This window comes from Oncorhynchus masou, chromosome 28 (assembly GCF_036934945.1).
Source record: "Oncorhynchus masou masou isolate Uvic2021 chromosome 28, UVic_Omas_1.1, whole genome shotgun sequence".
NCBI classification, from domain to species: Eukaryota; Metazoa; Chordata; class Actinopteri; order Salmoniformes; family Salmonidae; genus Oncorhynchus; species Oncorhynchus masou.
This window is the reverse complement of record NC_088239.1, coordinates 28801619-28826036: the sequence shown is the minus strand read 5'-3', so window position 1 is coordinate 28826036 and position 24418 is coordinate 28801619. Positions and strand designations below refer to the sequence as shown.

The following is a 24418-nucleotide window of genomic DNA, read 5'->3' as shown; positions in this document are numbered from 1 at the left end:
CTTGAACTCTGTGAAGCATTTATTTGGACTGCAATCTGAGGTGCAGTTAACTCTAATGAACTTATGGCGTTCCTCATGAGCCAGTTTCATCATAGCGATTGATGGTTTTTACGACTGCACTTGAAGAAAATTTCAAGAACTTTTCAAGAAATGCATTCCAGGTGACTACCTCTGGTTGAGAGAATGCCAAGAGTGTGCAAAGCTGTCATCAAGGCAAAGGGTGGCTACTTTGAAGCATCTCTAATTTGTCGTGTTTAACACTTTGTTTAGTTACTACATGATTTCATATGTGTTATAGTTTCATAGTTGTGATGTCTTCACTATTATTCTACAATGTATAAAATAGTAAAAATAAAGAAAAACCCTTGAATGAGTTTGTGTCCAAACTTTTGACTGGTACTGTATAATATGCCATCAGGCAAACGCTTTTATCCAAAGCAACTAACAGTCATGAGTATACGTGAGTGAGTATACGTTTTGTATGCATTACCTCATTGAGGCGGCGTGCTAACTGACGCTACCCACCTGGGACCACTAATACGGAGTATACAAAGGAGACAACACAACACAGGCTGATATACCGTTACACGGGCAGACAGTTCCTCTGAGGCAGCAAGCTGTTCTCTCTGCTCTTGTAAGAACCAGTAGTCTACTGAACTGACTCTTAGTTTAACTCAGGGATATCTGTTATACTTGCTGAAGTGTATCATGTTTCGGAGCCATGCTCCTTAATCTCTCTGTGACTGGCTGGCTGCTTTAAGATGTTGCTTTAGCTAAGATCAAAGCAACACTGTATCACTGTCTGAAGAACTACCCACTCCCCTTTATGTACTCGGACAATGTAATGACTGTAGAACCAAGGAAACGTATCCAAAGTTGCTCCTAACGCTTCATTAATGTAGGTTCAAAATATGTTTTCCCCCAAAATTCCGGGAAAAGTATCATTTTTGGAGAAGTCTTTCCTCCGACAGGACGACTGATGTGTTCAGGTACTGCCTCTATGAAATTGCCATTTCCAGCAGCTGTGAGGTATTTGAGAGCTCAGCTACTTCCCATGGTTTTGTTGATCGCTGAGTATGGCCTTTGTAACGCGGAACAGACTATACAGGTGCAACATACTTCACTTTATAGCCCATGCCCTATTACCATGTGGTCTTGCATACTACCATCCCTAACTCACTCCACACTATCACCCCTCTACACTAGTACCCTTGCATACTCAGGAAAGAAAGCAGAATATGGGGGAGAGGTAAGGGAGTGCACTCTCCCCAAATCTCCTCTCCTCCTTTGTCATCCCACACTCACATCTGCCCTGCATGCGAATGAAGCCTGGTGAAAATCCTTCCATCTCAGAAACACATTTATCTTTCTTGTTAAGACTATCCAGCTGAGCCAAAGGAAGCATCGTACAGCTGCTGGGACAGCCAGGCGACAGATAAGGCTCTACCTGTGGATTAATCTCCGTTTCGGTGGCTGGTCTGAGATCAGTTGTCATAGACTATGATAAGCCTTTCCTGCTGGGCTGTTTATCAAAGGGTTTATCATGCATGGCGAATTGAATTCTAACCATTCAGTTCTATTAACAGAGAGAGCACTCAGTTAAACCCATTCAGATCCAGTTTATTCAATGGAAGTCACTTATAGCCAACACCAATCCTTCAATCCACCAATTCCTGCTTTCTCGGCATTTTATAGGGGGCCTAATCAACCCAATCCAGTCTTAAGTGCTTACATTTATCTAATAAACACAAGATTAAAGCACAAAACATGCCCCACTGAGAGTGATTACTGTAATTCTAAGAAAAAGCTAAGAAAATGACTGTTTGAGACAAAGGGCGGACATGAAAGAGACTGAAAACGGCACGAAAGACAATAGCTGTACATAAATAGCAGCTTATCTGCACCGGGTTTCATTAACCACTGCCTTCTTTACTTTGTCTCTGTACCTATTGAGCACCTCTCGCCCCTCTCTCTCTCTGGTGCTACCCTTAAAGATCTACCCCATGTCCCCTACCCCCCTACATCCAGAGAGAAGGGGTGGACCCAAGATGCCAGGGTCCGAGGTGTGACCAACGCGAGAGCCTGGTGTTGCCCTGTTGCGGTATGGGACCGCACCGTTCGAGCTCCTGTGTGGCATAAAGGGCTTGACACCATATATAGAGCAAAGAAAGACAATGACCCACACCAGCCATTCCCCGGCTCCAACCACCCCACCCCTGTCCGTCCATTCATGGAAGCTTCAGAGAGCCAATAAAGAGACTGGACTTGAGTCACAAATTGCCCAAACAGCCCTATTGGCCCTGGTTAAAAGTAGTGCACTGCATAGGGAATATGATGCCATTTGGCACTCATCCTGGTTCATTGTGACCAGATAGAGAATGTGCAGTGAGAGACAGAGCGAGAGAGAGAGAAAAAGAGAGAAATTCCTTCCGAGAAGGCTTATAAACTTCCCGCACTTCTCCTCTTTCGGACTCAACATCATTTTCTTTCAGAACAGACAGAAAGAGCTCTTTTGTGACCAGTTTTGCCAGTAAGACACCGAAGACACCTCGCCAGAAAAGTTCGATAGACTGTATTAGCCGTGAAGGTCAAACCTGTATTAGCTTTTTGAAGGTTATGTGTGGCGCTGCTAAGAAACCACTGCATCAACTCTGTGTCTGAGTGCGTACAAGTGTGGCTTGTATCTGTGTGTGTCTGTGTCAGTGTGTGTCAGTGTGTGTATCAGTGTGTGTGTGTGAGAACAGAGGCAGCCTGTGGCACTATGATGGATGAGAAGCAGGGGTCCCAGAACTAGTGTCGTGGATAACTGCTTGTCATGGTTAAGTCACTCGCTAACTGAGAACCCATTCAACTCTGCATAGCACAATGCAGCACTGAACAGCACTGTCTCTGAATCCCATACAACATAGCACTCCACTTCCACATGGCATTCCACAAACAACCACAATCTTAGCACATTGACAGTCCTCAACGCAGGCATTTAAATCAGACCACATAGTTAGCGAGCAGCACACACTGAAGTGGCCTACACTATCTCTCTCTGAGAGGGAACCAGAGTGAGAATTAACCCCAAAATCATACCTCCGCGTTCTGTTTTGATCAGTGTGAGCGTGCCACTGGCATCCCCACAGGCATCACATCACATGGCTATGAGGATGAGTGAGAATGTTTCAAAGAAATGTGTTAAGCCCATGGGGTCATCTAATGCCGTCCAGATGTAAGCCACAGCTCCTCTCACTGATAACTATGAGAGGAAGTGTGTGCGTGTGTGTGTGTGTGTGTCTCTCTGTGTGTGTGTGTGTGTGTGTGTGTGTGTGTGTGTGTGTGTGTGTGTGTGTGTGTGTGTGTGTGTGTGTGTGTGTGTGTGTGTGTGTGTGTGTGTGTGTGTGTGTGTGTGTGTGTGTGTGTGTGTGTGTGTGTGTGTGTGTGTGTGTGTGGCTGTGCGTGTGTGTGTGGGTGTGGCTGTAGCCAATAAAATGTGTTTATCTTCCCTGTCCTCTGCTGCTGTGGATGCTGGCTAATAACAGAACCAGAGTGTGTGAGTAAGTCTCCACGTGATTTGTACACAACAAGGTCCCAGATACCAGTGAACGTCAGATTGGAAAGCCATAGAGACAAAAGAGACTGCACCGACAGACAGTATAAAGCAGCGGGTGGCCGTCCTATCGCCCCTGACCACAGATCATCGGCCATCATTTTCTATGAATTTTCCAATGATTCTACATGTTGAATCACCACCGTTCATCAACACACAGCAGGTGATCTACTGTGCACGGCTGATGCTCATTATCGTATTTCTTGTCTTTTACCTACCTGTCTATTATTAATGTACTATCTGGGAAAGGAGAAAGACTCTACTCACCATAAAACAGGGGTCTTCAACCTGTTCTTGCCCAGGGACCCTGTCCCAGGCAAACTAGCAACCCAGGGACCCCCATCATATATTAGCAAAAAATAAATAAATGCACGTCTTGTCTAATAATCAGGTAAATGATAATGGCAAGGATAAGTTATCAACATTCTAAAATTAATCGATTTGGTAGATTGTTTTTAATTATTTTGACCTCCCCACATTATAATTGAAAGTGTAAACTCTAACATAGCCTCCTATGCCGTGTTCAATTGCTAGTCGGAACTAGGAAACCATGACATCTCCGACTGGTTGAAGTTATACACGTGCCGCGTTCAACCAGTTAGCAATTCGGCAATGTCCAGGTTTCGACAAGCACGTGAACGCAGCACTGGCTAGAAAGGTTATTACAAACACATTATCGTTAATAGCAGCTGTTTAGCTGGTTAAATGATGGCTAGCCATGTGTTAGCAAAAATGTACAGTGGCTTGCGAAAGTATTCACCCCCTTGGCATTTTTGTTGCCTTACAACCTGGAATTAAAATAGATTTTTTTTTGGGGGGGGGGGGGGGGGTTGTATCATTTGATTTACACAACATGCCTACCACTTTCAAGATGCAAAATATTTTTTATTGTGAAACACACAAGAAATAAAACAAAAAATGGAATACTTGAGCGTGCATAACTATTCACCCCCTCAATGTCAATACTTTGTAGAGACACCTTTTGCGGCAATTACAGCTGCAAGTCTCTTGGGATGTGTCTCTATAAACTTGGCCCATATATATACTTAGATTTTTGCCCACTTTTCAAGGCAAAACTGCTCCAGCTCCTTCAAGTTGGATGGGGTCCACTGGTGTACAGCAATCTTAAATCATACCACAGATTCTCAATTGGATTGAGGTCTGGGCTTTGACATTTGACATTGAGGCCATTCCAAGACATTCAAATGTTTCCCCTTAAACCACTCGAGTGTTGCTTTAGCAGTATGCTTAGGGTCACTACTGGATCGTGAACCTTAGTCCCAGTCTCAAATCTCTGGAAGACTGAAACAGGTTTCCCTCAAGAATCTCCCTGTACTTAGTGCAATCCATCATTCCTTCAAACCTGACCAGTTTCCCAGTCCCTGTCGATGAAAACATCCCCACAGCATGATGCTGCCACCACCATGCTTCACTGTGGGGATGTTGTTCTCGGGGTGATGAGAGGTGTTGGGTTTGCGCCAGACATAGCGTTTTCCTTGATGGCCAAAAAGCTACATTTTTGTCTCATCTGACCAGAGTACCCACATGCCTTTTGACGAACACCAAACGCATTTCCTTATTTTTTTCTTTAAGCAATGGCTTTTTTTCTGGCCACTCTTCCATAAAGCCCAGCTCTGTGGATTGTACAGCTTAAAGTGGTCCTATGGACAGATACTCCAATCTCCACTGTGAAGCTTTGTAGCTCCTTCAGGCTTATCTTTGGTCTCTTTGTTGCCTCTGATTAATTCCCTCCTTGCCTGGTCTGTGAATTTTGGTGGGCAGCCCTCTCTTGGCAGGTTTGTAGTGATGCCATATTCTTTCCATTTTTTAATAATGAATTTAATTGTGCTCCGTGAGATGTTCAAAGTTTCAGATATTTTTTTATAACCCAACCCTGATCGGTACTTCTCCACAACTTTGTTCCTAACCTGTTTGGAGAGCTCCATGGTATTCATGGTGCCGCTTGCTTGGTGGTACCCCTTGCTTAGTGGTGTTGCAGACTCTGGGGCCTTTCAGAACAGGTGTATATATACTGAGATCATGTGAAAGATCATGTGACACTTAAATAAAGTCCACCATTGTGCAATCTAACTAATTATGTGACTTCTGAATGTAATTGGTTGCACCAGATCTTATTTAGGGGCTTCATAGCAAAGGGGGTGAATACATATACATGCACACTTTGCCATTTTTTTCATTTACCTTCACCAATTTGGACTATTTTGTGGATGTCCATTACATGAAATCCAAATAATAATCCACTTAAATTACAGGTTGTAATGCAACAAAATAGGGAAAATGCCAAAGGGGATGAATACTTTTGCAAGGCACTGTATGTCCAAGTGTAGAAAGCTTACAAGCAGCCATAGGCACATACCGCACTGGTAGCCTATTCACATGTGCTTTTTCAAAGCCTATGTTAGATATTCCAGTGAGTGTAATTGGCTCCACGGTGTGTAGCTGAAAAATAAAGTTGACATATTTTTTCTACCGTAGGTATGTAATTCAACATTAGTTTATTCTGTTGTTGCTAGCGATATTTTTTTGCGGACTCCCTGCAGTAACTCAGCGGACCCCTAGGGGGCTACAGATCCCCAGTTGAAATCTCCTGCCATACAATATAAAATATGGTCAGTCAATGCTCTGACACGGGATGCACCTCACTGGATAGCTACTCTAAAAATAACACTGTATATAGAACAGAGGCAGAGAGAGAGAAGCACCTGGAAAGATCTCTGAAGTTGTGAATTTCTCCCAGCCTTTTAGAGGTTGACAGATAGATCCCTTTCCATGTGTTTGCTAGTAACTGTTGAGGTTAGAAAACTTTGCTGCAATCGAGGAAAAACAGGTAGTGGTTCGAATCGATGGCGTGGTAATTATTTGATTCTATAAACTCAGGGTGACACTTTAATCCACGCCTTATCTCTGAAAGGCCCAGATCCTGAGGTCTCTAGATAGAACGTGAGCTCCTGATTATTCTAACAAGGATCTAATGTCAGATGATCCACATGCAACACTGGCTGACCAAGGAGATTGATTGGCTCCATATACCAAGACAAAGTACCTGACATGGTGAATAGCGCAGTAAAGACAACACAATATCTATTGTGTGTGTGTGTGTGTGTGTGTGTGTGTGTGTGTGTGTGTGTGTGTGTGTGTGTGTGTGTGTGTGTGTGTGTGTGTGTGTGTGTGTGTGTGTGTGTGTGTGTGTGTGTGTGTGTGTGTGTGTGTGTGTGTGTGTGTGTGTGTGTGTGTGTGTGTGTGTGTGCGTGTGAGTACTTGTTTTCTTACATTATCAGGACCACAATGTCCTAACAATTCACCCGAATGTCCTGATAAGGTAGGAAAGCAAAAACTTTTTTCAGGTCCTGAATTTGTTCAAATGCTATTTTAAGCTTAAGGGTTAGGTTTAGGGTTTTGGGTAAAGGTTAGGGTTAGGTTTAGGGTTAAGGTTGGGTTTAGGGTTAGGGTTTTGGGGGTTAGGGTTAGATTAAGGGTTACATTTTAGCGGTTAGGGAAAATATGATTTTGAATGGTCAAACATTTTCACACTGAAATTTCACGAAAACAAAGCTGTGCGTGTGCATGTGTGTGTGTGCACGTACATTTCAAACGATCACATACTAATAGTAGTTTTTCTCTCTCAAATGAAGACACACATTCAGAAGAGCTCTCCACAAATGCCCACGGACACAGAGAGGCGGCTTTCGTTTACTGTCGCTGTCAGGAACCATACATTTCTCTAACCACTATCCGATATGTGATGAAATTCCCCTGACAGCAATTAATAGTCTCTGGGAAACAGGAGCATGTCTGTAAACAGAACCAGTGTTGGCATAAGGTTCCCCAGTTGCATGCTTCTCAATAAGTGAACTTCAGAGTGTGCACTCAACCCCTAGAGCCCTGTGGAGATTGGAGTCTTCCCTGTTACAAAGGGCTCTTGGTCTGTGTTGAAATGAACGGAAACGATGCCGTACTACACGACCAGTTTGAAAATGGGGGAGGGATTGGGTTGTGGGTTGGGGAATGCTGTCAGCATGGCTACTGCCCTTTAAATACATCACTCATTGCTTCAAGCCACACCTCGACACACTCACCAAAATGGGAGCAAAAGTACCTCCGAATCTGTTCAGGAACGTACAGTAACATTTTGGAGAAATGTGTCGTTTAGTGCAAACCGTTCCACCAAGTGGCAAACGTTCAAGCAAATTCAATACACCTCTGGTTTTCCAGCACCTCCCTCGCCACTCACTTCACCTGTCTCCATTGTTCATTAGCACCATTGACTATTTAATTAGCAACAGTTTTTTCGCTCCGTTCTTCCTTATTCCTACTGGTGAATACATGGGGGCAGCCAGCTTATGTTTTCCTTTCCATGTGGTGTGTGACTGACAAGTGAGTGCTTTCCATTATTGAAGAACATGTATAAATGTTCATATTAAGATCCTTTTCATTTCCTGTCAGTCCATGTATAGTAAAATCCATTTGTTATTTATCCCTGTTGCACTTGTCAGTCATGCTTGTGTGTTAACATGTGTTTATCTCCCTCCGGAATTTCTCTAGTAAACGACAACGTTATCCTGCAACCTTTCCCCATGTGCTCATATGTCTGTGCAATAAACCCCCCTATGGATTCCTGCTTCATCTCTTGACCTCATTTCATCTGCATCTTATCAATGAGCCATGGTGGCACTTTGAACTCTGCACCAGTCAAACCCCGATGACAGTCCACCTTTTCTATACATCCACTAGAGGCCTATGGAGATTGTAGTCTTCCCTAGGTGGACTCACCCACTAGGGCCCTGGTGAACAGTATGACCTTGTCCACTAGAACCCATGCTGGAGAGTGTGGATTATCAAGTTTCCTCACTCAATTTAAAGATTTGCATCTCCTTCAGGAATACCAATACTTAATACTCTAAATGATGGTTATTGATTAAAAGTGTGTGATTGTTGAACTTTGGAGGTGGAGACTGACAGACTGGTACAGGTTGTTCTAGGTAAACTTAGAGGAAAGAGCAACTCTCCCATAAAGCTTAAATACCCACACATCTTATCTCTCTACACTCCACAACAGACGTCCTCCAGTGAGGTTTGAACTTTTATTGTTAAATGATATCCCATGTATATATATAGTAAAGTACACACTAAATAGTCTTGAAACCCCAACCCTAGGCAACACTGCGACTCTTTTGGGATACAGAAACTTCGTCAATGAGAAAAAAATAAATTCTGCAAACAAATCACGAGGCAGAACATCATGATTCAAAATAAGTTTGCAGGCAAAACCTTTGCAGTGGTTTTAGGTAAGTTGGTTGGTGTAAACTAGCCACTTGCAAAGTTCACTCATTAAAAATGACCTCTGTGATCTCCGTCTTGCTAGCTATTTTGTATTTTATTCAAGTATTGACATAGTTCCTCTGTGCCAAGTCAATCATTGAAATCAGCCCATTTAAATTCTGTATCACTTACTTAGCTAGCAAATGCAGTTAGCTAGTTTAGCCTACTCAAACAACCTGCTCAAACAGAGGAATGCTATGTTAGCTAGCTGGCTATGAATATCCAACACAATACTGGAACTCTTCCAAGTCATGGTAAGCTTTTGGTTTTACTAATTTATTGCCACCTGGGCCCGCTGGTGTAACTGCTTACTCACTGTAAACTGTAACGTTACTGCATGATTGTAGCAGGTTTACTAACGTATTAGTTCTATTAGCTATGTTGACTATGACGTTACTTTAGCCAATATGGTGACAACGATGTAGGCTATGTGTGGCGGTTATGATATGTTTTGGCTTGGAAAGGTTTTTTCAACTGGTCACATACAGCTGATGTGTTGTGCATTGAAGTCCAGAAGCAAAGGGACAAGGTGAGAGGAGGAGAGTGCATAGATGCGAGAAGGAATACAACGTGGTTGCTATGAAAGTGAACTGTGTTTACACGTGATCATGGGTGTATTAATTCCACCGATTCTGTTGAAAAACGTTTCTTAAACGGAAGCAAATGGAACAAAACGGGAATGAACATACCTGAATTTGTCCAATAGAAACTCTCGTTTGCAACTGTTGGACTAATGATTACACCCTATATCAGCTAGATGGCAAGAGTGTGCAAGGCGGCATTGAATGTGTCACCATCTGTAACCTCAAATTTTTCTCTCAACCTGTGTGCACTTACACTGTAAACTTTCATTCATTGGCTAGGATGTAGCAACCTCATGATGGGTATAGGGAAATTTGAATATCATGTAGTAGCCTAAACCTATCGCTTTTACATTGAACTGGGTGAATGGAATATGAATGACAGTCATCCAATATGCTGTAATAGAAATAATAAAAAGACCGCCACTGATTACTTTGTGTAATGGAAATCTGATGCCATTGACCTCCCACCTTGCTTGAGGAACAATGGAGAAGCACAAGAGGAAAGGCCAGTCCCCCCCAGACAGCACTACCACTGCCAGGGCCTGGTCTTATCTGGGACCAGTCTTAAAGTGCACTCCAGTCACTTAAACTCAGATGGTTCAAGGGGTGCACCACTGCCAAAACCCTATTGCTATTTCCTATCATGGAGACAATCATTTATTGAAGGATTTTGTGAACATGATAGTTGGGCCAAAGACTGCAGGTTGTTGGATTTTATAGGATACCACAATGTAAAACGTTTTTATTTGTTTTTCAAAAATCCTACCCTAGATGGCTATATTCATCGAGCCCTTCATGAATCACATCTAATACATTTAAAACATTAAATGTGATAATGAAAAACGAGACGAAAAAAAAAGACGTTCAACACTTCTTACAATATACTATTATATAAATAAGTATGACAACACGTTGGGACATAGGCTGTGCTGTGCTCATTTTTATAGTAAGACTAATAAAGTCTCTGACATAGCCTATATAACAGCTGGATCGATCACTGAAATAAAAATAGCAGAGAACAATAGCTTGCACACATTCAATAACAGCAGTCTTCAAACGCGGACGCGCGCAGCACACACACGGACGCACACCACGAATCTCATCAACCCTCACAAGCACACACATCTTTATAACCCATTTACAACGTGATAAAAAAAACATTGAAATTATTTCTGGTGGTCGTGGATGCTGATGGTTAGATTTTTTGTAAATCGCAATATCACAGCATTAATCAAAACTATATAGTCTAGGTTATCATATAAGTTGGTCTTTAACATACAAAACATTTTTTGGCAATCTTAAAGACAGTAAAATATAGAGTAAATGCAAATAACCTCGTTTCATTGTTGTACACCATTAGAGCTATAGTGAAAAAAATGGCACCATATTGAACCATATTACACCACAACGCACTTGGCAATAATAAATAAAGCAATGTAAACGTTTCTCTACAGGACATGTTGCATAGTGTTTTATTTTATCATTGTCTCTCCAAATATGGAGAGGTCTTCATTGTGCAAATATTAGGTAGTGTGAGGTCTTACCGTTTGTCAGGTCCCCTCCAGGCACTTGAAACGCATTTCCAAGAGACTGCAAAACTAAAACAACTCCAACAACAAGGTTGAATATTTTCACCCCCGACATATCCGAGATTCACTACCGATTGCACTGCTCCTCTTTTTAGAATGTATTTTCTATACACCAAAGTCGTAGGGGGTCCAAAACGTAGACTCCACTCCGTAACTCTTCTCGAGTGTAGTCTGCAAGACAGACAGCCTTTTGCAGAGAAAAACCTGTCTGCGCTGTTCGCTGGTTTACAAACGGCAAATATAATGTGTGGTGATTTGTTTGTGTGTGTATGTGTGTGTGAGTGAGTGAGAGAGGACCCTAGCCACCACTAAAACAAGCAACACGGTTCAAAATAATGAGGTCATCCCAGCTCCGCAAACATAGGTCTCATTCCTACCCGGGAAAGAGGAGGTGTAATGTGAGTTGCGTTCTCAGAGAGGACGGTGAGCTTCCCCCGCTCCCTCGTCACACCAATTCACCACCACCAATATAGTGTTTTGCTTTTGACAGTCAGTGCAAACCACCAGTCCCACAACAATGCCGTGCCAGACTCGCAGTTGATGCGCGTATTCTCTATTCTGGAATTCTGGAATGTGGTATCCACCAATAACTGCATAGTAATGGCCTTTTTTGTGACACACAACAGGGACATATCACACTCTAAGGCAGTTTCTTTCATTAGACTTTTTTTTTAACAATCAACCATAAAATCTGTTGAAAACACGCTATACTTATCGGTCATAAACTGCTTGTGCTTGCGCGCTCACTTTGCGCGCCCCTAATGACCTATGCTAATGTCTGATATTGAACTGTCTAATATTTCTGTATTTCCCTAAAAATACTAGTATGCATTTATTATTTGCACGAGTCTTGTGTGAAAATATTTTGTCATTACAGTCAAGATATAGCCAACCATGCGTCCCTCTGCTGATGGGTGGTACAAGTAGGACCTTCTTAGCGCCTGATTGGACGGTAATGGCGCCCTCTTTTGGGGAACGACTGGCCAATTTCCCCAAGAAGGTCAGGAAAAATAGGGACTGTAGGCGTTATCATTATCTTCCAATAAAACATAATGAAATAATTTAATAACACTTAGGCTACTATTTCAAGGTAACAATACAGATCACCATACAATGTAGACGTGCAAACGTGTCCATATTAAGACACCCTTAGTCTCAGCAGGACTTGTTTCAATCTCAGCAGGAGTTGTGCTGTGATCAAGGGACAAGGTTGTTTTCCTCCTGAGGAGTTTTGTCGTTTCACCTTTTAAATAACTGGCAACCATTATTACAGTAACTTGTATCTGGCAGCAGGGTAGGAAAGTCCTGTTTGGTGCCTTTGCCAGACGTCTCCGTTTTGGTCTAAAATGACAGCGCTCCATGTCTTAGAACTCACCGTCTTTTTCTCCCCGTGTACTTGGCTCCGCTGTTCAGGAAAAACAAGTTGGACCACAGAATATTTCCAATTAAGACATTTTCCCCAAGGGAATTCAGAGGGCTGTGCCACTGTAGGCTACCGCAGTTCTGGAAAAGCTTGATGATGAACAACTCATTTTCTGGTCATAAAGGGGTAATTTAGGCAGGTCATGATTCCCCCCACACCCTTTCAAAGCTCTGCATATCAGTCATTTAGCCACAGTTGTAAAGTGGAATATTTTATATTTTCTTGTTGTATAGCAGAAGTCTTCAGCCTTTTCTTGCAGAGGGACCCCCTCTCAGGCAAAATGGTGACCCAGGGGACCCCATAATATATTATAAGAAGAAGAAAAATAATGACTTGTCTTATCATCAGGTGAATGATAGTGGCCAGGAGAACTAATAATTTTAAAATGAATAGATTTGGTGTATAGTTTTTCATTATTTTGAAACCTGGCTGCGTGGTGCCATGATAGCAACATCTCCCTCAACGTGATCAAGACAACGGAGATGATCGTGGACCACAGGAAAAAGAGGTTCATGCACGCCCCCATTCTCATCGACGGGTATGAAGTGGAGCAGGTTGAGAGCTTCAATTTCCTTGGTGTCAAGGCACTAATTGATCATTAGAAAACCCTTTTGCAATTATGTTAGCACAGCTGAAAACTGGACTTCTAGGCAAAGTTGCAAAGAAAAAGCCATATCTCAGACTGGCCAATAAAAATAAATTATTAAGATGGGCAAAAGAACAGACACTGGACAAAGGAACTCTGCTTAGAAGGCCAGCATCCCTGAGTCGCCTCTTCACTGTTGACGTTGAGAGTTATGTTTTGCGGGTACTATTTAATGAAGCTGCCAGTTGAGGACTTGTGAGGCGTCTGTTTCTCAAACTAGACACTCTAATGTACTTGTCCTCTTGCTCAGTTGTGCACCAGGGCCTCCTACTCCTCTTTCTATTCTGGTTAGACCCAGTTTGTGCGGTTCTGTGAAGGGAGTAGTACACAGCGTTGTACGAGATCTTCAGTTTCTTGGCAATTTCTCGCATGAAATAGCCTTCATTTCTCAGAACAAGAATAGACTGACGATTTTCAGAAGAAAGTTATTTGTTTCTAGCCATTTTGAGCCTGTATTCGATCCCACAAATGCTGACGCTCCAGATACTCAACTAATCTAAATCTCAGAACAACCGTTTTCAGCTGTGTTAACATAATTACAAAATGGTTTTCTAATGATAAATTAGCCTTTTAAAATGATAAACTTGGATTAGGTGGTTGCTGATAATGGGCCTCTGTACACCTATGTAGATATTCCATAACAAATCTGTCATTTCCAGCTACAATAGTCATTTCCAACATTAACAATGTCTACACTGTATTTCTGATCAATTTGATGTTATTTTATTGAAAAAGAAAATGTTCAAAAACAAGGACATTTCTAAGTGACCCCAAACTTTTGAACAATATTGTAGATATCACCTCAATTACCTCTACAAATCTGCTCATTGACTCTGTACCGGTATCCCCTGTATATAGCCTCGTTACTGTTGTTTTATTGTTGCTCTTTAATTATTTTTTTTATATTGTTTTTTAAAATCTTTATTATATATTTTTTTTAAATCAAAGCTTGTGCCAGATACTCCAGTGAGTGTAATTAGCTAAAAATCAGGAGTTGAGAAATAAAGTTGACATCATTAGAAACAATATATTATTTTTCTTTTTTCCACTTATTTGTCAAATCCACTTTATATATATATATATATATATATATATATATATATATATATATATATATATATATATATATATATATATATATATAAAAATCACCCACGAATAGGCTAACAGTCACTCCCACATCTAACTGTGCTGCTCACCAGGTATACACAGACTGAGTGGCTGCCAACAAAGCAAGTGCAGCAGTGCTCACGGGATTTATCTCTGGAAGGCATAACGCTGCATTAAGTGAATGGAGCTCATGATCTGTGCCAGGTTCTGTAAGTGTCTGTGACAGCTAAGTGTCCCAGAGCTGAGGGAAGTGGTGCATGAATCTCACTTTAGCTTTGAGAAATGTACCTTGCTTTGTGAGACAATGGGTACAGCTTGGTATGGGCTCTTTCCTTGTGTCTGACTTGTTTTGTAATGTGTTATACAGTGTGCTTTCTGTTCTGCCCTGAGCAGAGCTCAAACTATTGCTCGAGTACAGCCCGGACTTGAAATGGGGATCTGAGGAAACGGTTTTGAGGATGTTGTTGAGGGAATTTCTTTCACTTCTCTGTGACAATGTTTTTACCATCAGACTATGAGGTCGCCTCAGAGGTCCTGACCAGGTTGCTTTCAGATCCTCTCTCGCACAGTTTTGAAATGCATACAGTGCATTCGGAAAGTATTCAGACCCCTTGACTGTTACACATTTTGTTATGTTACAGGCTTATTCTAAAATGGATTAAATAGTTTTTTTCCTCATCAACCTACACCCAATATTGGAGGCTCCTCAGAAGAGGAAGGGGAGGACCATCCTCCTCAGTGAAATGTCATAAAAATAAAAATAATGAAACATTAAAAAAGTTATCCTTGTTAAATAAAACGATACTAAATATATTAATATGTCACCAAATAATTTATTAAAACACACTATCTGGGGTAGCACCATGGTGTAGCCGAAGGACAGCTAGCTTCTGTCCTCCTCTGGGTACATTGACTTCAATACAAACCTAGGAGGCTCGTAGGTCTCACCACCTTCCATAGACCTACATAGTAATTATGACCACTTCCGGAGTACCCTCTTCAACCAATCAAAGCTTTTTCAGTATGAACTGACATGTTGTCCATCCAATCATAGGATTAGGATCAGAGAACGGACCTAGTGCGTTGTATTGGGGTTGTGCCGCAGAGCATTATGAGAGGGTTTGTGTTAAGAACACTTTCATTCTCTGGTGTACACGGAAAATAAACAAATTAAAACCAAGGGTCGACCTCTGCCTGATATCTTTTCATGAAGAAGGATAAAAAGGTGAGGGTGTTCAATACCAATTGGTATCAAAATTATAGCTGGTTAACAGGAAGCCTTTCATTAAGCCGCCCGTATTGCTGGCCTTGCCTGCTTTTTATAAAATCTGAGCCTTGGGGGTACAGTGACCTGAAGAACATCAATCGTTCAGCTAAACGGCAAAACAAAAGCAGGGAGCATGTAAATGCCCACATCAGATTCAAGCTTCTGGGAAAAAGCCGCATCGATCATGACGAAGGTCTGCGTATTCAAACTACGAAACACAATGAGAGAGTAAGAAGGAACAGGGATGTCTTCAAGCGGCTTATCAACACCACCGCATTTTTGGGCATGCAAGAATTGGCTTTTAGAGGACATGACAAGAGGGAAACCTCCGCTAACAAGTGCTACTACAAGGAGCTTGAAGCGGTAGTTGCACGTTACAATGCTTTACTTGCTGAACATATGGAACTTTCTACTGTCTATTCTGGGATGTCGAAATCAATTCAGAATGATTTGATAGCTTCCATCGCATCATCCATTAAAAGTTAGATTAAAGAGAGAGGTTGATGCAGCGCATTTTTTGGGGCGAACGCTCAAATAGGATTTCCACTTTCCTCCTGTAATTATTCAGCAATGATGATAACACATGATCACTCCGGACAGACACAAGCAAAACCTCACTGCATAAATGTTGCAGCAGCCTAAACTACACCTTAAAATTAGAGATTTGACATGCTGTATGGGATGAAAACAAGACCATTTTTCAGTCTGATCAGCTGTAGGTTACTATTAAGAGCAGAAGCATACAGCCTATTGTCAGGGTAACTAGTTGGTAACGTCATGTATTTATAGTCCATTTGTGTGTCAGGAGAACATGAGAATGTAATCAAAGTTGGTTTATATTCCAAAATTGGGCTGGCGAGGCTGCCTACACGTTTTCAATCCAAAATGATTAACTGGAATTAATCAATCAACATAATAGTGCTGACAGACGTGAGTAACATTTTTAAAGGCCTACAGTTATATAGGCCTGCATGATGCAAACATTCATAAAGCAAGCTCAGCCCTGTGAGTTATATTGCTTATAATTTGTTGTCTCTGTGTCTGGGTAGAGGAAATTCCCTTCCTAATCTAGTCTAAATATAATTCATAGAACAAGTATTCGGTTTCTGCAGTTTGACAGGGTTTTCACCCCCCTATATACCCCAGGCCAGGAGATTTTTCCAGTTTTCTAAAACCATGTGACCTGATTAGGAAAAACTGGTCCCATCATAGCCCTTATAGGGTCTGGAGTTTTCCTGGTTAGGGTAACAGATAAGGAAAAACTCCTGGCCCCAGGAGGAACAAATTGCCCCACCACTCTGGGCCGCTTGATGCCACCAGTCTGCTCGCAGTTGTTAGTTATCGTCAGGCATGTGGATGATCAGGGCGTTATTCAGGAACGTTTCTTGGGCTACTTTGATGTGTCAAGTGAGTGAGATGCGTAGACTGTGTTTAACTTCATGGGCAAACTTGTTGTTCAAACCTATGAGGGCACAGCTGTAATGGAATATATCTGCTATTTGTATTTCCAGCTAAGTCCCCGTCCTGTTCCCTGAGCAAGAAGTGATGATCACTCCACTACCGTTGTCAACTCTCTCCTGACATGAACTGAAGAAACGTCTCATGTTCCCTCTCATCCACTGGCACATTGAATGTTTCCTCTCCAAGCACTGTGAGAACCAATATCAATTTTATCTCATTACTGTATGTAGAGTCAATCACGTACACAAACTCAATCACATCAATACACATCAATGGTTTTCCTCCTTGCTTGGACTAACACATTCTTAGCTCTGTTGTCTAACTCTGTGGTGTTATTGTATTTTGTCTTCCCAGTCAAATCCTGTCCTGCTCTGAAGTCAAGCCACTGAACACTTCAACTCATGCCTCATACCCTCATTCAATCACTGCTGTGATCCCTTCCCAAAACAGTGAGAAGTAGCCCTCTCATTCCCATTCCTCATAATATTGTACTATAAATGTCTTTATTACATGCTTTAGGTTAAAATAATTACTCTATGACGATTTTTGAAACACACTTTGACGTCTCCGTGTGTTTCCGCGCCTATACCGTGGGTCTCCCATCCTCCTCAATATTTCAAGTCACCAGCCTCCACTGATACACAATGCCCCATAACGACATTTTTGTGCATGTATTAAAAATAAAAAACTGAAATATCTCATTTATATCAGTATTCAGACCCTTTACTCAGTACTTTGTTGGAAGTACCTTTGGCAGCGATTACAGCCTCGAGTCTTCTTGGGTATGACACTACAATCTTGGCACACCTGTATTTGAGGAGTTTCTCCCATTCTTCTCTGCAGATCCTCTCAAGCTCTGTCAGGTTGGAATAGGAGTATCACTTCTCAGCTATTTTCAGATCTCTCCAGAGATGTTTAATTGGGTTCAAGTCCAGGCTCTGGCTGGGCCACTCAAAGACATTCAGATACTTGTCCCGAAGTCACTCCTACATTGTCTTGGCTGTGTGCTTAGGATCGTTGTCCGATTGAAAGGAGAACCTCAAAAAATAAACAATTATTGGTCACATACACATATTTAGCAGATGTTATTGTGAGTGTAGCGAAATGCTTGAGTTCCTTCGACCCAGTCTGAGGTTCTGAGCACTCTGGAGCAGGTTTTCACCAAGGATCTCTCTGTACTTTGCTCAGTTCATCTTTCCCTCGATCCTGACTAGTCTCCCAGTCCCTGCCGATGAAAAACATTCCAACAGCATGATGCCGCCTCCACCATGCTTCATCATAGGGATGGTGCCAGGTTTCCTCCAGACGTGACGCTTGGCATTCAGGCCAAAGAGTTCAATCTTGGTTTCATCAGACCAGAGAATCTTGTTTCTTATGGTCTGAGAGTCCTTTAGGGGCCTTTTGGCAATGTCCAAGCGGGCGGTCATGTGCCTTTTAGTGAAGAGTGGCTTCCATCTGGCCACTCTACCATAAAGGCCTGATTGGTGGAGTGCTGCAGAGATGGTTGTCCTTCTGGAAGGTTCTCCCATCTCCACAGAGGAACTCCAGAGCTCTGTCAGACTGACCATCGGCTTCTTGGTCACCCCTGACCAAGGCCCTTCTCCCCCGATTGCTCTAGCAATAGTCTTGGTTCCAAACTTCTCCCATTTGAAGAATGATGGAGGCCACTGTATTCTTGGGGACCTTCAATGCTGCAGAACTGTTTTGGTACCCTTTCCCAGATCTGTGCCTCAACACAATCCTGTCTCAGAGCTCTACGGACAACTCCTTCAACCTCATGGCTTGGTTTTTGCTCTGACATGCACTGTCAACTGTGGGACCTGATATTGGCAGGTTTGTGCCTTTCCAAATCATGTCCAATCATGACTCCAATCAAGTTTTGAAAACATCTCAAGGATGATCCATGGAAACAGGATGCACCTGAGCTGCATTTCGAGTCTCATAGCAAAAGGTCTGAATAATAATGTAAATAAGGCTGTTCTGTTTTTAATATTTAATACAATTGCAAATTTAATTAATTCGCTTAGTCACAATGGGGAATTGTGTGTCAATTGAAAAGGGAAAACATTGATTTAATACATTTTAGAATAAGGCTGTAACGTAACAAAATGTGGACAAAGAGAAGGGGTCTGAATACTTTCCCGTAAACAACTCAATGTACCCCCTTCCTCAACATAACAAAAATATTTTCACGAACCTCTCCTTCTACTGTAAAATGAATTGTAAACCCTCCCCATTCAGGGAATTAAGTGAAAATAATGTTTACGACCACATATAAATAACTGTAGCGACCTTATTTATACACATGCTAAAACACACTCTAGACACACGTACATATGGATTCTGTTCTGTAAATATGTTGTAGTAGAGTCGTTGTCACGCCCTGGTCGAAGTATATTGTGTTTGTCTTTATTTATTTGGTCAGGCCAGGGTGTGACATGGGTTTATTGTGGTGTGTTTTGTGTTGGGGTTTTGTTAGGTATTGGGTGTGTGGCTTAGTTGGGGGTATCTAGCATAGTCTATGGCTGTCTGGAGTGGTTCTCAATCAGAGGCAGGTGTTTATCGTTGTCTCTGATTGGGAACCATATTTAGGCAGCCATATTCTTTGAGTGTTTCGTGGGTGATTGTTCCTGTCTCTGTGTTTATGTTCACCAGATAACCTATACAGCCTTTCACGTTCGTTTATTGTTTTGTTTAGTTATTTCATGTCGAGTCATTTATGAAAGAACATGAATAACCACCATGCTGCATTTTGGTCTGCTTCTCTTCCACCAGACGAAAGCCGTTACAGTCGTGGCTTGAGGGAACACACGTAATGTATTGTGAAAAGTGTTATGTAATGTACACCCTAATTGTAGTCTAAGTTTCTCTTAGAATAAAAACCTTAGTATAACAACAGTTTTAGTAAGTAAAACTGACAGGTAGTAACAAAAAATAAGTGTATTTTTAGAGACACAGTAGCGCCTTGGGAACGAAAAGCATAATCAGTGTTCTAACTCCCCCTTGCGCTGGTCTGTAGCAATGAAGTAGTGACACAGGGTACCGTACTAAACCCCAAACTGACCTCTCAGTCCCGCAGCATAATCACACATTTTTTAGTTGAGCAACCACTGTAATGTCATGCCATATTTTTAAATGTATTTAACTGCCTTAATTTTGCCCAGACCTCAGCTAATGGGGATCCTTAATAAATACAAATACAAAAACCATGCGTTTATTAACGTTGCTATCGACTTGGCGGCACAGTAGATGCAACGGCAGGGCTACGGGCCAGAAGGTTGAGGGTTCGCCGACCACCAGGGACGAGCTCACTCTCCCTATCTGTTTCATTACACTACGATCAGAGCCGGCTGTAGATAATAAGGGGGAATCAGACTTAACATTTTTATGCCATATTAATTAATATTTAAAATATATGCAACAAATTGTCCGCCAACAGGTTTCTGTGCCAATGCACCACGCCACCAATAAACAAAACATACCGACTTCGGGCACTTCAATATCACGGTTTGTGTTTTCAACGCCACAATAAATAGACTATGTCAATCTCCACAAACAGAAAACACACCCCTCCCTACTTTGTAGGCTTACCTAGTAGCGAATGCTTGGCTTGACAATCTCCGAATGTCATTAAACTTGTTGGTGTTTTGTAACAGATGTCTCTTTCCATTCATCAAATGGCCTCTGCACAGTTTGGATTGATTACAGAGATACAGACGCATTACAGAGATGCAGATGCATTACAGAGATACAGACGCATTATAGAGATACAGACGCATTACAGAGATAGACGCATTACAGAGATAGACGCATTACAGTGATACAGACACATTACAGAGATACAGACACATTACAGAGATACAGACACATTACAGAGATACAGACAGAGATACAGACATTACAGAGATAGAGTCTCTATGGGGGTGCCACAGGGTTCACAGAGATATCCACCTCTACGACGACACCATTCTGTATACTTCTGGCCCTTCCTTGGACACTGTGATATCTAACCTCCAAATGAGCTTCAATGCCATACAACATTATAAAGATAAAACCAAATGCATGTTTTTCAACCGTTACACCCGAGATCACCACCCTGATGGTTCCGACCTAGAATATGTGGACATCTATAAGTACCTAGGTGTCTGGCTAGACTGTAAACTCTCCTTCCAGACTCATATCAAACATCTCCAATCTAAAATCAAATCTAGAGTTGGCTTTCTATTTCACAACAAAGCCTCCTTCACTCACGCCGCAAAACTTACCCTAGTAAAACTGACTATCCTACCGATCCTCGACTTCGGTGATGTCATCTACAAAATAGCTTCCAATACTCTACTCAGCAAACTGGATGCAGTTTATCACAGTGCCATCCGTTTTGTTACTAAAGCACCTTATACCACCCACCACTGCGACCTGTATGCTCTAGTCGGCTGGCCCTCGCTACATATTCGTCGCCAGACCCAATGGCTCCAGGTAATCTACAAGTCCATGCTAGGTAAAGCTCCGCCTTATCTCAGTTCACTGGTCACGATGGCAACACCCACCAGTAGCACGCGCTCCAGCAGGTGTATCTCACTGATCATCCCTAAAGCCAACACCTCATTTGGCCGCCTTTCCTTCCAGTTCTCTGCTGCCTGTGACTGGAACAAATTGCAAAAATCAGAGATCCAGGCGCAATACAGAGATACAGACACATTACAGAGATCCAGGCGCAATACAGAGATACAGGCGCATTACAGACATACAGATGCATTACAGAGATACAGACACATTACAGAGATACAGATGCATTACAGAGATACAGGCGCATTACAGAGATACAGATGCATTACAGAGATACAGACACCAAAATGCTCCACCACCAGAGTAGTATGAGGGGACATGCCTACAGGAGACTTTTGATGTAGCTTAATCAGAATAAAACATTGTGACTGGTAGTGTTTATGCCACATATTAAAAGGTAACACATTTTGACTACATTGAAGCGTTAGGTTCTTGGTGTGTGAGGAATAGCTTCTTCGATTGGGGAGGAGGCAGAGCACGTGTTAAGCTTTCCTAAATAACTGGGAATGCCGGGAGCATAATTGGCCAAGTTAATAAATGATAGGACGACTTGTGAGAATGATAATCTGCAACAGAAAGCATCTCAGTATCAGAAGTAAAAATAGAGCCAGACTGGCCTGCTAAGGTGTCTTTCTAGACCTTCTAAACTGTAGAGTAGACCCACAACTGATCCAAATGGAATGAAACATTCAAATCTCAGGGGTTTTGCGCAGTTATAATTGGTATTGTCCCAAAACAAGATCAACAGCGATTTTTTGAGCTGCGTCTTCACTGTTTTTTCATTTGCACTGATGCCCCGGACCTCTCCGCTGCATATCAGTACATTTCAATTTGTTAGGGTGAAGTTGCCCCTCGATGCTGATCTTGGGTCAGTTTAGCATTTTCCCCACTAATAGTTGAGGTTAGGATTGGGGGAGAGGAAACTGATCATATATCTACCTTGGAGCAACTCAGAGCCATACATCAACAGTACTCGCTTGGTTTTCCCCAAAAACAAAAATACCATCTTCAGCATTAAAGATCATTGTTCATCCATTGCCTATGGACGAACATTTGTAATTGGACACATGTACTGTACATCGACTCATTTAGGAATGAGATCAAATTGTGTTTTTTAATACCAGGAGTGACTTCACTCAGTAGCCTGCCTATAATGGGAATTAGGCCTTGTCAATGTGGTTGCCCAGGCCAACGCTTGGTGCCAAGACGCCTGCCTGCTCAACCTTAAGGCACTATATCGCCCTGCTGCTGAGCGAGCATTTCTCCTCTCCTCCCCCTTCGCTCCTTTTTCTTCTCGCTTTGTAAATCACTTCTCTTTTCAAGCAGTTAAATCATCACACTGGCGGTTGAGACAGTCACAGTCGCTCTGTTGTTCATCCTAATCATCGTGTTGTGTTCCACAACTCAGGCAGAAGGAAGAGTAGTGTGGTTAGGTCAGGAACTCCCTGTCCTTCCATTTGTTCCTTCTCTTCCTCTCTTCTGTCTCTCGCTTCCTTTATCATAACCCTGCTGTCCTTCTCTCTCCACCTCAGTGTGGCTAGGTCAGAAAACCCCTTGGTCTGTCTTTGTCTACCTCTTCCTCTCGATTTCTCACTTTCTGTATCATAACACTGGCGCCTTTCTTATTCTCCATCCTCAGTAACCGAGTTGCTCTCTCTCCTTTTCTCTGACATCAGAGAGATCAGTGACTTATTCCATTAACTTCTGCTTGGTGGGAACATTTATCGGAGCCATCTTTGAAATACACATATAAAAGGGAGAAGAAATGTAATTAAACAGACAAAAAGATATTCTTGTATCACCCAAACTCTCTTCGTTTCTTCCTCCTGCACCTCAGGGTGGCCTTCAGGCGGGAGCCATGAGCATCCCAACACAATTATTTGAGGTTTTCAACAACATTAAGGCCTACTGGTTTTGAGCCCAGCGGTAAGTGTTCATTTTCCAGAGTCTGTTTATTGTTCGGAAATGCGTCGTACTTGGCGAGTGTCAGCGATTCGTTTCGCCATAGCACTTATGGTCCTTGGCTCCTTACTTGAAGAAGAACACTGGGGTTACGTACCAAACGGCACCCTATTCCCGAAATAGTGGCCGCAGTGGGCTCTGGTCAAAAGTAGTGCTCTATTCAGGGAATACGGTGCCATTTGGGATGCGGATCCTGACTGTGTGGCAGTGTCACAGCAACAGCAGCAAATGTCAAACACGCTAATGACGGTTAGCCACAAATGAGAACAAGGTCAGCTCTGTCTTTTTCTTTCCGTTTCACCGTCGCCTGCCCATCAGTAGCTTTTCCACTTTACTATAGGGAATTTTTGCCAAGTTGGGAGTCTTATCATTCGGCCGGCATGGGTGGAGATGGAAGCTTCAGACGCATTGTGGTTCACTTGGGAAAAAGGGCCTGCCATTTGCAAGCCCTATCTGTGAGTGGTTTTACATTGACGAAACAAAACACTTTCGAGCAGGTTTAAAAAAAAAAGTTACATCACACATCCTTTCATAGATGGATCAATCCATAGAGGATGTCTTGTCAAGAGAAGTTCTGTCAGGAAGTGATTGCCAAAGGGACAAGGCAAGGATGTCCTCTCAGCAAGCTTACTCTTTGCTTTAGCTTCAGAACCCCAAGCTCAGTCCACACGTTCCAATCACTGCTCACAAGTCTGACCATCATATCTTCCTTTATACAGATGATATTGTATTATATGTTCGGGCCGTTCCTCCGCTCCTTCTTAATTCTTTTTTACAACTTTTAAAAATTAAATGAATTGGGTCAAATCCTCACTATTACCGCTCAATGAATTGATGAGAAATACCTCCCTGTCCCCTACAACCCAATAGTAATA

The 24418-nt window shown here is 42.2% G+C and overlaps 1 protein-coding gene across 2 annotated transcripts in view; it reads right to left on the bottom strand.

The window, feature by feature from the left end:
• Nucleotides 1-11578, bottom strand: part of plxdc2b (plexin domain containing 2b) — a 178482-nt gene extending 166904 nt beyond the window's left edge. Inside the window, exon 1 of one of the 2 annotated variants that reach the window (XM_064941838.1) lies at nt 11064-11578. In XM_064941838.1, the coding sequence (XP_064797910.1) occupies nt 11064-11163 (100 nt within the window). In that variant the 5' untranslated portion in view covers nt 11164-11578. The remainder of the gene's footprint in view (nt 1-11063) is intronic. The other variant, XM_064941837.1, reaches the window with a different exon arrangement.
• Nucleotides 11579-24418: the final 12840 nt, after the last annotated feature.